The 12,457-nt window shown below is 38.3% G+C and overlaps 1 protein-coding gene across 2 annotated transcripts in view; it reads right to left on the minus strand.

The window, feature by feature from the left end:
- Positions 1 to 12,457, minus strand: part of polr3a (polymerase (RNA) III (DNA directed) polypeptide A) — a 38,332-nt gene that overhangs the window by 734 nt on the left and 25,141 nt on the right. The window contains exons 20-30 of one of the 2 annotated variants that reach the window (XM_036141878.1): positions 10,550 to 10,663; positions 6,821 to 6,856; positions 6,405 to 6,491; positions 6,220 to 6,302; positions 5,894 to 6,064; positions 5,473 to 5,566; positions 5,243 to 5,335; positions 4,261 to 4,425; positions 3,215 to 3,379; positions 1,033 to 1,164; positions 25 to 157 (exon numbers count right to left, since the gene is read on the minus strand). In XM_036141878.1, coding sequence (XP_035997771.1) covers positions 25 to 157; positions 1,033 to 1,164; positions 3,215 to 3,379; positions 4,261 to 4,425; positions 5,243 to 5,335; positions 5,473 to 5,566; positions 5,894 to 6,064; positions 6,220 to 6,302; positions 6,405 to 6,491; positions 6,821 to 6,856; positions 10,550 to 10,663 — 1,273 coding nt within the window. The remainder of the gene's footprint in view (positions 1 to 24; positions 158 to 1,032; positions 1,165 to 3,214; positions 3,380 to 4,260; positions 4,426 to 5,242; positions 5,336 to 5,472; positions 5,567 to 5,893; positions 6,065 to 6,219; positions 6,303 to 6,404; positions 6,492 to 6,820; positions 6,857 to 10,549; positions 10,664 to 12,457) is intronic. The other variant, XM_036141879.1, reaches the window with a different exon arrangement.

The following is a 12,457-nucleotide window of genomic DNA, read 5'->3' on the forward strand; positions in this document are numbered from 1 at the left end:
TACCCGTAATAACAAAAAATTTACCGCAGACAGAGTCCTTTTGTCCGAAGTAGGCAGCGTCAAAGAGGTGGTCGGCTGTTTTCTCAAAGGAGGCCAGCATGAGGACACTCTCCTTCATTTTGGCTAATCCAAACCTGGTGATTCCCAGGATCTCCCCCTATACAGAGAGGGCATGACGATGTTGTGTAAAACACTTAAAAAGACTGTATTGCCACATATATACAATTATAATTATTATTATTTTCCCTCTGAAATTTCCCATCTGTACTTATTGCACAGATGGCATACCATCACAGAACCACGGCGTTCTGCTCCTGAGAGCGACCCAATCTTTCATTAACGTTTGCAGAACCAGTCTGCACGCCTAGGTGCTTTATTTTATACACCTGTGGCCACTGAGGTGATTGAAAGACCTGACTGAATTTTCTGGATGGGTGAGCAAATACTCTGGGCAATATAGCTTATGTAGGATTTAATGTGACAGACACAAGGTAGAAGATAATTGCGAAGAGGAAGGAAAAGGAAACAAATGAAGGTGTCAAAAATATTCAACCCCCTTTAATACGATACCCCAAAATAAAATCCTGTGGAACCAAATGCCTTTAGAGGTGCCCTATTTTGTAAACAGAGTCCGCATCTAACAGATTTAATCTCATGAACACAGCTGTTCTGTTAAGGACTCAGGCTTGTTAGAGAGCATTACTGACGACAACCAGCATGATTGCATAAATCATATCAGATAGGGCGCTAATGCAAGAACTACCGATCTGACTTTAATTGAGTTATACTGCAAAGAAGAATGGTCCAATAATTTCAGTCTGGTTGGACTGTATGTATTAAAGGGGACTGAACACAAATGTGTGCCACTATTTGAGATTTGTATTTTTTCAATGTGTGAAACTATGTATAATTTTCCCTTCATTTCCTATTTGTTTTATGTTTGGTGGTAAGGCTGCGGTGCGATGAAACGAAAAAAAAAAAAAAAGACTCAAAGGAAATGTAAAGGTTTGCAAGAGACTGTGTTGTTTGCACCTTGTAGGACATGAGATCTGCCAGAAGCATGACGTGACGCCGATCAATGCTCATGCCGTGGTTGGTCATGGTGTACTGGATCTCATTGATGATGGTGGATCTCGCCGCCTCGATACCCAGCGTCTTCTCAACCTAGACAATAAGACATCAAAACATGTTCGTTTTGATTGGTTTTAATAGGAATCTTCCGCCTATTTATGTCAGAGGCCTCCAGCCCCAACCCAGAAAAAAAAAAAAAAAAACTCGGCTATTTAAGTGTAAACACTCGGTAGATGAAAAAAATTTAATGAAAAAAAAAAAATCAGGATTCTTTTGAAAACTACAAGTAGATAATTGGCTGCCAAACTGCACAGACACGACTTAATACGCAGCACAGCAGTGAGCATTACTTGGTTGCTTTCAACTCCCTGTGGGCTATTATTGTCTTTAAATCACTGACAGAAGGCGGAGGTCATGGACAACCCCTTAGCTGCTGGGGAGCAGGCAGCGCAAATAGAAATCTAAGTGGTCTGGCCCTTAAAAGGCAGACGGCAATGTCAACAAGCTAGATTTGTTTTCCAAAATATGAAAAACCATGTCATATTTACACGGCTTTCTTAAAACTGGTATAACTTCACTTTCAGTAAGAGAAACTGAAAGACACAAATAAAAATATCGCAGAACACAATTAAAATCCACAGGTCTCTGAGAATAAGCTACAGCTCAAGATTATTATCTTTAATGTAATACCACTTAGGACAGAAACCCAATAATATGTTAACCTTTCACAACTGCCAGTTTAAACGTATTTAATGCCATTGAACAAGACTTTCACAGCTTTGTGAATCCTGCAGCAATACAACAAATATATCACCGTCATCAGACCAACAAAAAGCACAGACTGACGTTTCTACATGCAAATCTGCAAGGTGGCACAGTTTGGGAGCACTGCTGCCTTGCAGTAGGAAGGTTACGGGTTTGAATCCTGGCCTGGGGTCTTTCTGCATGGATATGAATGGTCTAGCTGTGCGGCATTGCTTCAACCTCGTCACACAGTCCAGAAACAGGACTGTGTGACGAACTGTGTGTACCTTAACCGTTGGAGTTCACCTTTAATTTATGTTGTTTGTTCTGGTAACCATCATACGAATGGTTACCATTGGTAACCATTCGTATGATCTTTCGCTTCAATTTATCATTTATTTTCCTCCTTCAAACCATGTCCAAGGAGGCTGGCTACAGTCCCGTGGACATTAGACTTCTGTATAATATGTGCAACCGTAGTCACAGGAACATGAAACTGCCTGGAGATGGTCTTATAGCCTTTACCTTTAACAGGCTTGTCTATAATTTACCTTCTAACCATGTCACCTAAGAGTTTAAATAGACAGACTGACTGGCAACATGCATGAAGACCTCTGCGATGCTAATTAGAGGACACACCTCAGTTTAACTGGTCCCTCTGCTCAAATTATTTTCAATCTTTCCATCATTTTTTTGTCCTGTGTTGTTTCATTAGATTGTTTTTCAATGAAACCAGTAAACCACAATTTAAAATCAATGTCTGATTTTTATTGGTTGATTTCCAGTAGATTTTTATTAGTAATTTTGTCAGTTTAAACTTATTTAAGGGACCCTTGTGGGATTTTCTTTAACAGAGGGGTACCAACAATTTTGTTCATATCTGTACTTAAACTCATGATTTTTGCTTTTCTTTTTATCTGCCTTGTTTTTTGTCCAGCATTAAGGAAATTCATACTTAAGAAGTCGATGTGATTGAAGGATGTATGATCAAATTCTTATGATCATGTTTTTGTTAGGTTTTAAAAACCACCAGAAGACAGTTTTTTTTTAACTGGGTTAATATTGAAAAGTTGAGTTTGACTAAATGTTACAAACAGGAGTAGCTGTTGCAAGTATGCAACTGTTTTTGTTTTTCATTAAAGCATCTTTGAACAGGAAATTCTGAGCCAAAGAGAAAAAAATACAGGATTAAATCATCATCAGTTAGCACATTTATGAAGCTGCTGAAGAGCGTGCATATATCTGCACCTAAAAACAAATCAAATCAAATCTTCATTTAATCAACCGCAGCTTTAATCAGTGATGCCCTGCAATTGAAAATGCTAAAGAGCTGTAAGTTCAACTTGGACATGAATGCACCCCACACAGATGTCTACATCAAGCATCCTGCGACTCGTACCTCGTACGTGTTGTTTGAGGTGGTCCGGCTCCCGTTGACGCCGTGTGTTGCCATGACAGCTCTCATGTTGTCGCCCTCCACCAGCAGCTTGTACTTGTTCTTCCCGCTTTGCTCGTCGATGTGAATGACGGCTCGGGCAACTTCAGGTATTCCCTGCACCACCACCTTAAACGGGAGCACGTATCAAGACTTTATAAAAGATTTATCCATACCTGATGACTTATTTAAATTTTACCATAAACTGGGAACTATATTTCTTTCCTTTCTTCTCGATCAGTGCTAAAGAATCTTCCTTTGCAACCCGGACTCCCATAACACCTCAGCAGAAGCACAGGCCGATCGCCTCCATGCCATGCCGCTCTGATGCAGTAAATTAGCAAAAATGCCACAACCAAGAATTCAGAACGGAATTCTATGTTTTCATTATCTGTAAGCTAAAATAATTCAAACTAAAATAAACAGCTAAATCCCTCTGGTGGTTGTGAATTTATCAGTGTAACCTTTTGAATTGATTTTCTAAAATATAACCATTCAATGATGCCCTAATTTAGTGAGATGGGGCTGTAAAAAAAAATATACAACTACTGCATAAGAGAAGTTGGCTGTAAATCGTTTTCAAACGACAATGAGAACAGTTGCTGCTTTTAGGTGAGGATAAACGCTGCCAACAAACACTCCGGGGCTCCTTATCCTCCTTGAGGCTGGATGGATCGATAATAGTATGAACTGTCACTTCATAAAATGCCCGCAGAGACCTAACATTCTGACTTTTTAACATTGTCCTTCAGGGCCGGCAACTGAAAGCCACGGGGTGCTCTTCTCAGCACTGAAAGGCTTTCTAAAAGGAAAATAAACACACAGCCCCAGTTTCCTCAGGAGCACGACCAAAGAGAGCGGTACCTCGGAAAAAGGTGAATCATAAAATATCCAACTTCTGAATTTGTAGGTAAAAATTAGATCAGTAGCCACCATGTGTTCAAATACCAACCAAATAAATGGATGAAGGGGAAAAGTTAATGTAGTGTTCAGTGTAAAACTATTTTTACCTTTGGAAGTTCTTCTTTTAACGACTGCAGCACGTAGTACATCGAGCTTTTGTTGTTCTCCCGTGGAGACACGCAGACCACCGCTTCGCCGTGCACGGCGATGTCGGCGGGCTTCACTCGCAGCTTAGACATGCAGATGGAGTAGCGCACCGTTTCTGCGTTCACCTGGTGGACAAACAAACAGCTCTGCTAAATGACCTGCAGGTAATCAGGCCCGACAGCACAGCTCAAAGCGCCTTAGAGCAGGAAATGTGAGACGTGCTTCAGACAGACCTGAGAAACAAAGGCTTTGCTGATGCGAAATCAGTCGAGTTTGTCTACTTAGTCACTAAAAAAAAAAGATTATCCTCTGCAAAGAGCTTCAGATTCCTACTACAGGGTTGGTTAACACACGCTGTAACATTTTCCCAGAATATTGGTATCGATCCCACTCTGCTTGCCAGAAGCAAAGTTTCTCTGTAATAGCTCAGACTTCTAACTGCAACTGCAAAATTAACATTAAAAAGATTTTTTTTACTTGAATAAGTTTTAAGAAAGTACGACATGCGGGAATCTACATTCATCATCTCTACTTTTTGTTGTATACGGCGTACGCAGAGGGATAGGAATTTTTCTCTTTCCACCGTTTCCCAGAACATGTTTTTTTAATGACTAGATGAGAAAAATAAAGATTAACTAGTCATCAAACTAGAACAAGAAAGGTTTAACTGACATTACGGTGGGTTTATCCTTTTAATCACCTTTATCTTTAAATTAAAGCAACAGTTTATAACAATACGCTTTTAAATGTTTTAACTGGCTGGACTTTATATTTTTAGTGTCAATTGCAGAAAAAAAAAATCTCTTAATAAATAATAAATCTCTTAGCCCCGCAGCATTGTACCTGAAGTGGTAATATGAATTATTGAGTATTGCTATGAAAAAAAAAATTGAGTTGCGATTGACAAAGTAAGTAGGATGAAACAGGAACAATGAGTTGTACCTCCAGTCGCAGCAGCCTTATTCTCTCCAGAGACAGCTTCACCAGGATGAAGCAGTCATCTGGGAGAAAAACCTCTTCGATGTACTCGGAAATCTGTCGACGGGCAAAAAGAAAACGAAGATTTGATACAGTTTGGCACTTCAACGTGTTCACGTGTCACAGTAACTCTTTTGCGGTCCCTAATAACCATTGGTCAATTTTTATGGCACAACAGCGCTGAGAAAGATTACCTCTCCGAGAAGAGTTTTCTCGATTCGGCCCTTCACCAGCCTGGCGAAGTCAGCATCGTCCTCCACATCCAGGTTAGCTGTGATTATAGGGGTGCTGACGGGTGAGCAGAGAGTTCAAAACCAATTAGTGGCGTATTTAATACTGGGATGAGGGTAAAGAACAGCTCTGTTACTTAAATCTCTGAATCAGGTGCTAAGCTTTGGTTTTGGGCAACTTTTCCACATGATCTACAACTAGAATCGGGCCGACCATGTAATGCACATGCTTCTCATTTGAAATCCGGTCATGATTGCTGCCAGCAATAAATTACAGCACATTTCCACCGACGCTTCATTTCAAAGAAAGGCGGCACCTTTGAAAAACACCTTCTGCACTAAAACGACTCCGGGAAGAATGTGAAATCTCTCTGTAATTGCTTACCTTATATTCTTGGAGGCATTAATAATTTCTTTGATGCGAGGCACCCCCAGAGTGATATTCATCGACGCCACCCCGGCGAAGTGAAAGGTTTTCAGTGTCATTTGAGTGCCCGGCTCTCCGATGCTCTGAGCACAGAGAGCGCCGACCGCAGAACCTGGCTCCATCTGAGCTCTTTAAGGAGCAAAAAAAAAAAAAAAAAGAAGGAATGAATGAATTAGTGTCTCAAGAAAAGAGAAATCTTAAACTGCAAAATTCAGTCAGGACTATTTCTAAAACCTTCCACTTGAGGTTTGCGGTTGTAACAGCACAATGATTTAATTTTGTACCTCATGTACTTGTCTCTGCAGGTTCCTAAAAACTTCTCTAGTTGGGTTGGAGTGATGCGGTCCAACTGATACAGAACCTTTGGCTGCAGGGAATAAAAAAAAAAAAAGGTTTAAGCCAAAATTACAAGTAAGCTTAGATCTAACGCAGCCTAATGCAACCACTAATCTTTATTAAATAGTAATACCTCAGTAGTCCCGTTATCATTGATGCCGTACTTATCTCTGGTCTTCTTGATCCTCTCCGACACGGTCTTTATGAATTTCTTTATTTCCTGAAGGAATGGGACGAGACAATATATATAGTCACTGAATCCTTTACACTGAGAATACTATTGTTTGCAACACTGTTCGTTGTCATGCAAAGGTTGGACATTGCACCTGTTAAAAATGAAAGGAATACACAGAAAACACATTGCACAACCTCATTAAAAATGTGAGCATTAAACAGAGCAGGCAGACATTTAAGGTACCGGTCTCAATAACAAAGATTATTGTAATTTTAACAGTCACACTGTTATTCAATATGTTTGATAAGACACAAATCTTGCTGGCACACCATTCTGGATTTAGTGAAACAATCCAACATGCTCGGTCACTGTACCTCCAGGTACTTCTCTGCACCAGTCTCTGTTAACTCCTTCATGAAAAGGGTGACAGTTTCACATTACAACAGGCAAGGTCTTTAACAAGCAAGTCCATATTTCTTTGTATTATAGAAAACCTGGCTCTTATTATACAATAGCTGCCAAGCTAAGAGTGGATTCCAGTTAATAGCACTTACATCACATTCTCTTGGTTTTACAATATTAAAGGGCCTTGTAAAATAACTAATGATCTTTAAAAGGGACATTTGTAAAATCCACTTTTTTAGCCCTGAAATACATTTGTTGTGTACTTGGAGTCTCTGGTGCAGAACATTTCAATGTATATGAATGTCAAATATTCTGCTTGGGATCATGTTTTTCTAGACATTTTGTTAAAAATTTTTTAACCATTACGTTATAATATTAGCTGGGAATCTGCTGAACAAGGTCATGGATTTCCAGCTCGCCATTTTAATTTTTCGGAGCGATTTTGTATTCCAAACTCAAGGATACTGAAGCTACAAGTGAATAAGTCAAAATGTTCGATTGCTCATTACACCGGCTGCCAGCATACAAGAAAAATAGTCAAACAGGGTGGAGTGGAGTGCTCTGCAACCTGGAGGGGGAGTGGGGTGTGACGTGCCTCCTTTGCATTTAAAGGGACATCACCAAAACAAGTTGCTCTCATATGCACCTCAGAACAGGAGCAAAAAAGGGGAAAGTGGGGGTAAACTAACCAGTAATTCAGACGAAAGCATTGCAATTCAACTTTATATAGACCATAAATGGATGATTCAAATGGGAAAAAGTAGAATAAAAATGCATAATATGTCCTCTTTAAGGTGGTTTACATTTTACAACCACAAATGTCAATGTTTAAGCATGGCGGAAAACCAACCCTGCACTCTGCTCTGGACACGCCATGCTTGAAACATGGCGGTGGCAGCAGCTTGTGGTGGGGATGCTTTCTTAAGACCTAAGTTCAAATGGGACTCTGGGGCATGAAAATCGATGTTCACAGACCCTTTCCATCCAATCTGACTGAGGTTGAGCAAAAAAAAAAAAAAAAAAAAAAAAAGAAAATAAAAAGTATGCAAAGTTGAAACAAAAACTTGTTTGACAGAATATTTCACAACATGCTAAATACAAGTCCCCACGTTTCAGATTTGTATTTGTAAAAAAAAAAAAAAAAAAAAAAAAAAAAAACACTAATTTGTGTTGTTCAATATGTAATACCCCAGAAAATGCACTAAAACTTTTGCTTGTGCATAAAAAATGTTGAGAGGTTCAAAGGGTTCATTGCAGAGGCGATCACGTCTTCCTGGTACTAATATAAATATGTCAGGAGTTTAAAAGGTGTATAGCCACGTTCTTTGACTTTTTATTTTATTTATATTTTGGTAGCTCACTCTGTTTGCATACAAAGTTTTTATGAAAGATTATCACATCCTGTTATATTAGTTGTTATTTTGGTCTTTTATGCTTTGTTTTTGCTCAGTTTGTTAGTAAATAAAGCCTTTCGTGTGTATCTATGATTTTAACGGAAGTATGTACTGTGCATGTGTAGCCGGGGTTCAAACAAGGAAGCGGCTAATGGCAATTAGCATCTCCTAGCAAAACAATGAGGTATGGTCCAAGATCCTGTGAAAAAAAGCGCAAAAAAATTTATGATTCCATAAGGGAAAAGACTGGAATGTCGCTGGGAACAGTATGAACGGTGGTGTTCACGGAGGGGACACTAAACCTGGCAAATTTCAAGCATGACCGCAGAGCTGACTGACGTGAGTAAACGTTCTGCTATGAGGCTGTTAAAGTTTTTGTAGATTGGTTTGCTTTATTTAATTAATAACGGTTGGTCTTCAATCACACCGAGCTGCTACTTTACTGTGAGGCATTGCAGATGGTCAGGCATTATTTACAATTGATTTATTAATTAAGCACACCGGCATTATGATAGTTCTGCGATACCGTCGCTAAATGTCGCCACGTCCGTTTATATTTGTCAATCGTGCCCAAGAGCAAATTATCTTTCAGCTCAAAAAGGACTATCAAAACACTATTAAGATGAAGGATTGGTGTATATAACAATATTTTATCATGATCAAACGGTTTTTGGTCTTTTTAATAAGCATATTATGCGGCTATATACCTTTAATGCATCTGACGTATCTAATTCACTTCTGGCATTTCTAAATATAAGTGTAGCACAACCAAAATAATTATGCCCAATTAAATTATTTAATTCAAGGACAGGACCCCAACAGTGAGGTCAAAGCAATTTCCAAATCCATTAAGTCGCAGTAGTTAACTGAAATCAAAATGTAAATGTGTCTCAGGAGCTGTCCCTGAACACGTGTTCTTTACCTGTTACATTTATTTCTTCCCGTTTTAGATGATAGACAACATAGGAAAATATGTAAATAATTAGCTAATAACTATCAGGGCATCAAAACAGCAAGAGCAGAAACAGGCGGTGACAAAAGAACCGGGAGGATGAGAAAGTCAGATACTTTATGAAAGGGATTCCTTAGAAAGAGTAAAATTATACCAGAGGTGTTAACGGTCTGGCCTCATTAGTGTTCCCTCAGTTTGGTGGATCTAACAGGTCTAGTCCACATTATTCCTCTGAATCAAAAGAAGACTTGAAGCTCTGACAGACTACACAGCAGGAGATGGACTAATAAATGCCTTTGGTGTATTTATTGGGTTTTATGCCATATCATGTACTTTTGAAAACCTATACATTAAAAACAGCGGGTGTCAAAGTGATTTCCTGATCTGATGTTTAGCTTCAAAAAGTAAAGTCTAACTTTTGCCTAAACAAGTTACCTGAACTCTTTTCTCAGTTTCCTTTGCTTGTTAAGACATAACACTGTAGTTTGTACACTGAAGAAAGGTCCATTTATTTCTGGTGGGAAAAAAAATAAAACTCCTCCCCACCAAGGAAATAAATTGTGGGTTTGCAACATTTATCCAATTTCGAGTTGGCATTTTGGTTTCTGTGACCCTATTAAAGCAGTTTGATGAGCTCAGAAGTCTACAGGTATATAGGGTCTGCTCGGGTTCAGCCAAGTTAATTGACCAAGATGACTCAAAAGAGCTCTTTCACACGGTGAGCCTAGAACAAATTGTGGAGTCGAGGCAGGAGTTTTTCTATCTGGTGACTGCAATGGTCAGTCAGCCTGTTTGAACACCTATAAAAGGTTGCTTGTACATGTAAAAGAACCAAATTCTTCATCCAGTCTGCATATGAAATTAAGGATGGGTGCAAGATGTGCTATTGTTTTAAAAATTCTTGTTCAAAACTACTCAAATATAGACTATTTCTCATGTTTCTAATGTGCAAATCTTTTTACCATTGGTATGGCACCATTGCAAGTTCTTCTTGCTCCAAACGGTCAGTCAGCTGTATGTGTAAATGAACAATATTCCCCTGAATGGTTCCACTTGTTATTAAAAATGTTAAATCATTTATATTTTTAAAAACAGAGTAATTGCATAGATAGCAGGAAAACACCAACATGATTTTAAAGCTGTAAAACAAAAACTGGCCATAAGCTGCCACAGTTATCAGGTCTGTTGGTAAAATAAACTGCTGCAGTTTTAAAGTCTGCAAATTAGGCAAGTATTGACTGTACAAACCGGCATGGGCATGATTTTGTAAGCAGATAAAACAAAAACAGCGAGCATCAGGGTATTTTTCCGTAGCAATAAAAAAGTAATGATACACTTGGAGAAATCTTTACCTCCAAAAAGCTGTCTCTGCAGCACAAGAAGTCAGTTCTTTTCATGATGTTATCAGCAGTGAGGATGAGCTCGTTCTGACTGAGGGCAGGCTCATTTGAGCATGTGTAGACCGCCTGGGGAGAACAAAGAATCAAACCCAATCATTCGCACAATCTGTAGTCACTGGTAGAAAGGCATGAATGATTCAAATGACTTCTAACTTACTGCAAACCTAACCAGAAACCTGACTGATTATTCACATCAACGCTGTATGAGAACACATTACTGTAACTTAAGACCATATGCCCGCCATGTATATGTAAAAGGATCCCATTAGTTAATGATAACTAGACTGCTCAATACAGAAATGGAGAAAAAAAGAGAGAACTTTTTTTTTTATTGAGAAACAAAATATACAATTTTCATAAAGAGGATGTTTGCATGTCAATAAAAATGTTAAAGGCTTTACTTTTCCTCATAGTAAGGCAAGGCAAGTTTATTTATAAAGCACTTTTCAGTAACAAGATGATGTAAAGTGCTGTACATGAACAAAAAAAGAGAAAACATTATAAAGGAGAGAAAAAAACATTACAGAGAGGAAAAATATGACAGAAGCACACTGCAGTGAAAACGTAGCAGCAGGTTAAGATATAAGACAAGTTGGACTATGAACGTCAACATCAACATTTAAAGGCAACTCTAAACAAATAGGTTTTTTAACCTTAATTTAAAGGAACTCAGGCTTTCAGCACTTTTACAGTTTCTGGAAGTTTGTTCCAGATAAATAAAGCATAGGAACTAAATGCTACTTCTCCATGTTTGGTTCTGGTTCTGGATATGCAGAGTAGGCTGGAGCCAGAAGACCTTAGTGGTCTGGAGGGTTGATACACTGATAACCAGTCTGATGTATTTAGGTGCTAAGCCATTCAGTGATTTATAGACTAACAGAAGTATTTTAAAGTCTATTCTCTGAGATACAGGGAGCCAGTGTAATTTTTAACATTTCTGGATTACTTCACAGTGATCATCATTTCAGACTCAACGCAGCTTATAGGCATCTGAGTTAGAGAGTCGCCATCAAAGCATTTTAAAATGAAAAGTGTACCTGTTTTGTGTATTGATACTATTATGTGAGCCACACTTATTGTTTTGCTCGGTCCAATGTTAAACATTGACACTAGTTTTCATGTCAAATAACTATCATCTTCATTATTTTGCTACTCCAAAGAAACGGGGTGTTTTTACATTACAGTGTGGTTCACAGTGGTCTATGGATTGTAGTTGTTGCTGCTGATCTTGGTCTGTCAGTCTCATGTGTATTATGTGTATAATGTGTATTATGAATTAATTATTATGAATACATATTATTACCAATTTGGCTAGATTTAGTTAAAAACAGAACTTGTGCATCCCAGAGCCAAAACCATAATTCAGGTTAAGGAAAGAAGAAAAAAACAACAATACCCTACAGTTCCCAGATAAGAAAATGCCACAACGTTGGTGTGAAATTAAGTTTCTGAACAGCATCCAGCTCTGATGGTTTCACAATATATTCATGAAAGCACTCATTCATAAAATTAGTGCTGTGATCAAAATAGATAAAGGCTTAATAGAAAAAAGCTGATGTTATCCTAAAAATGAAAAGCCTTTTCTATAAAAGTAGCTAGATTAGTAGTATTTGTGTTACACAGTTAATCTTTTGGACCAAACCATGAGCTGGAAAATACATTTTGTTTTTCTGTTCATCTCAGCCATGGTTCAATACACTAAACTACACTGGAATGACTAATTATGTTCTTGTCTTATGAAAACACTTCTTAACATTTGGCTGTTTTTGGCTTTTTCACACAGGGAAGAACCTGAAGGTTTGCAAAGAAATACGCTAAATTTTGATCGTTGTGTTAGGAAAAGAAAAAAAATATATATTT

This window comes from Fundulus heteroclitus, chromosome 10 (genome assembly GCF_011125445.2).
Source record: "Fundulus heteroclitus isolate FHET01 chromosome 10, MU-UCD_Fhet_4.1, whole genome shotgun sequence".
Lineage (NCBI taxonomy): Eukaryota > Metazoa > Chordata > Actinopteri > Cyprinodontiformes > Fundulidae > Fundulus > Fundulus heteroclitus.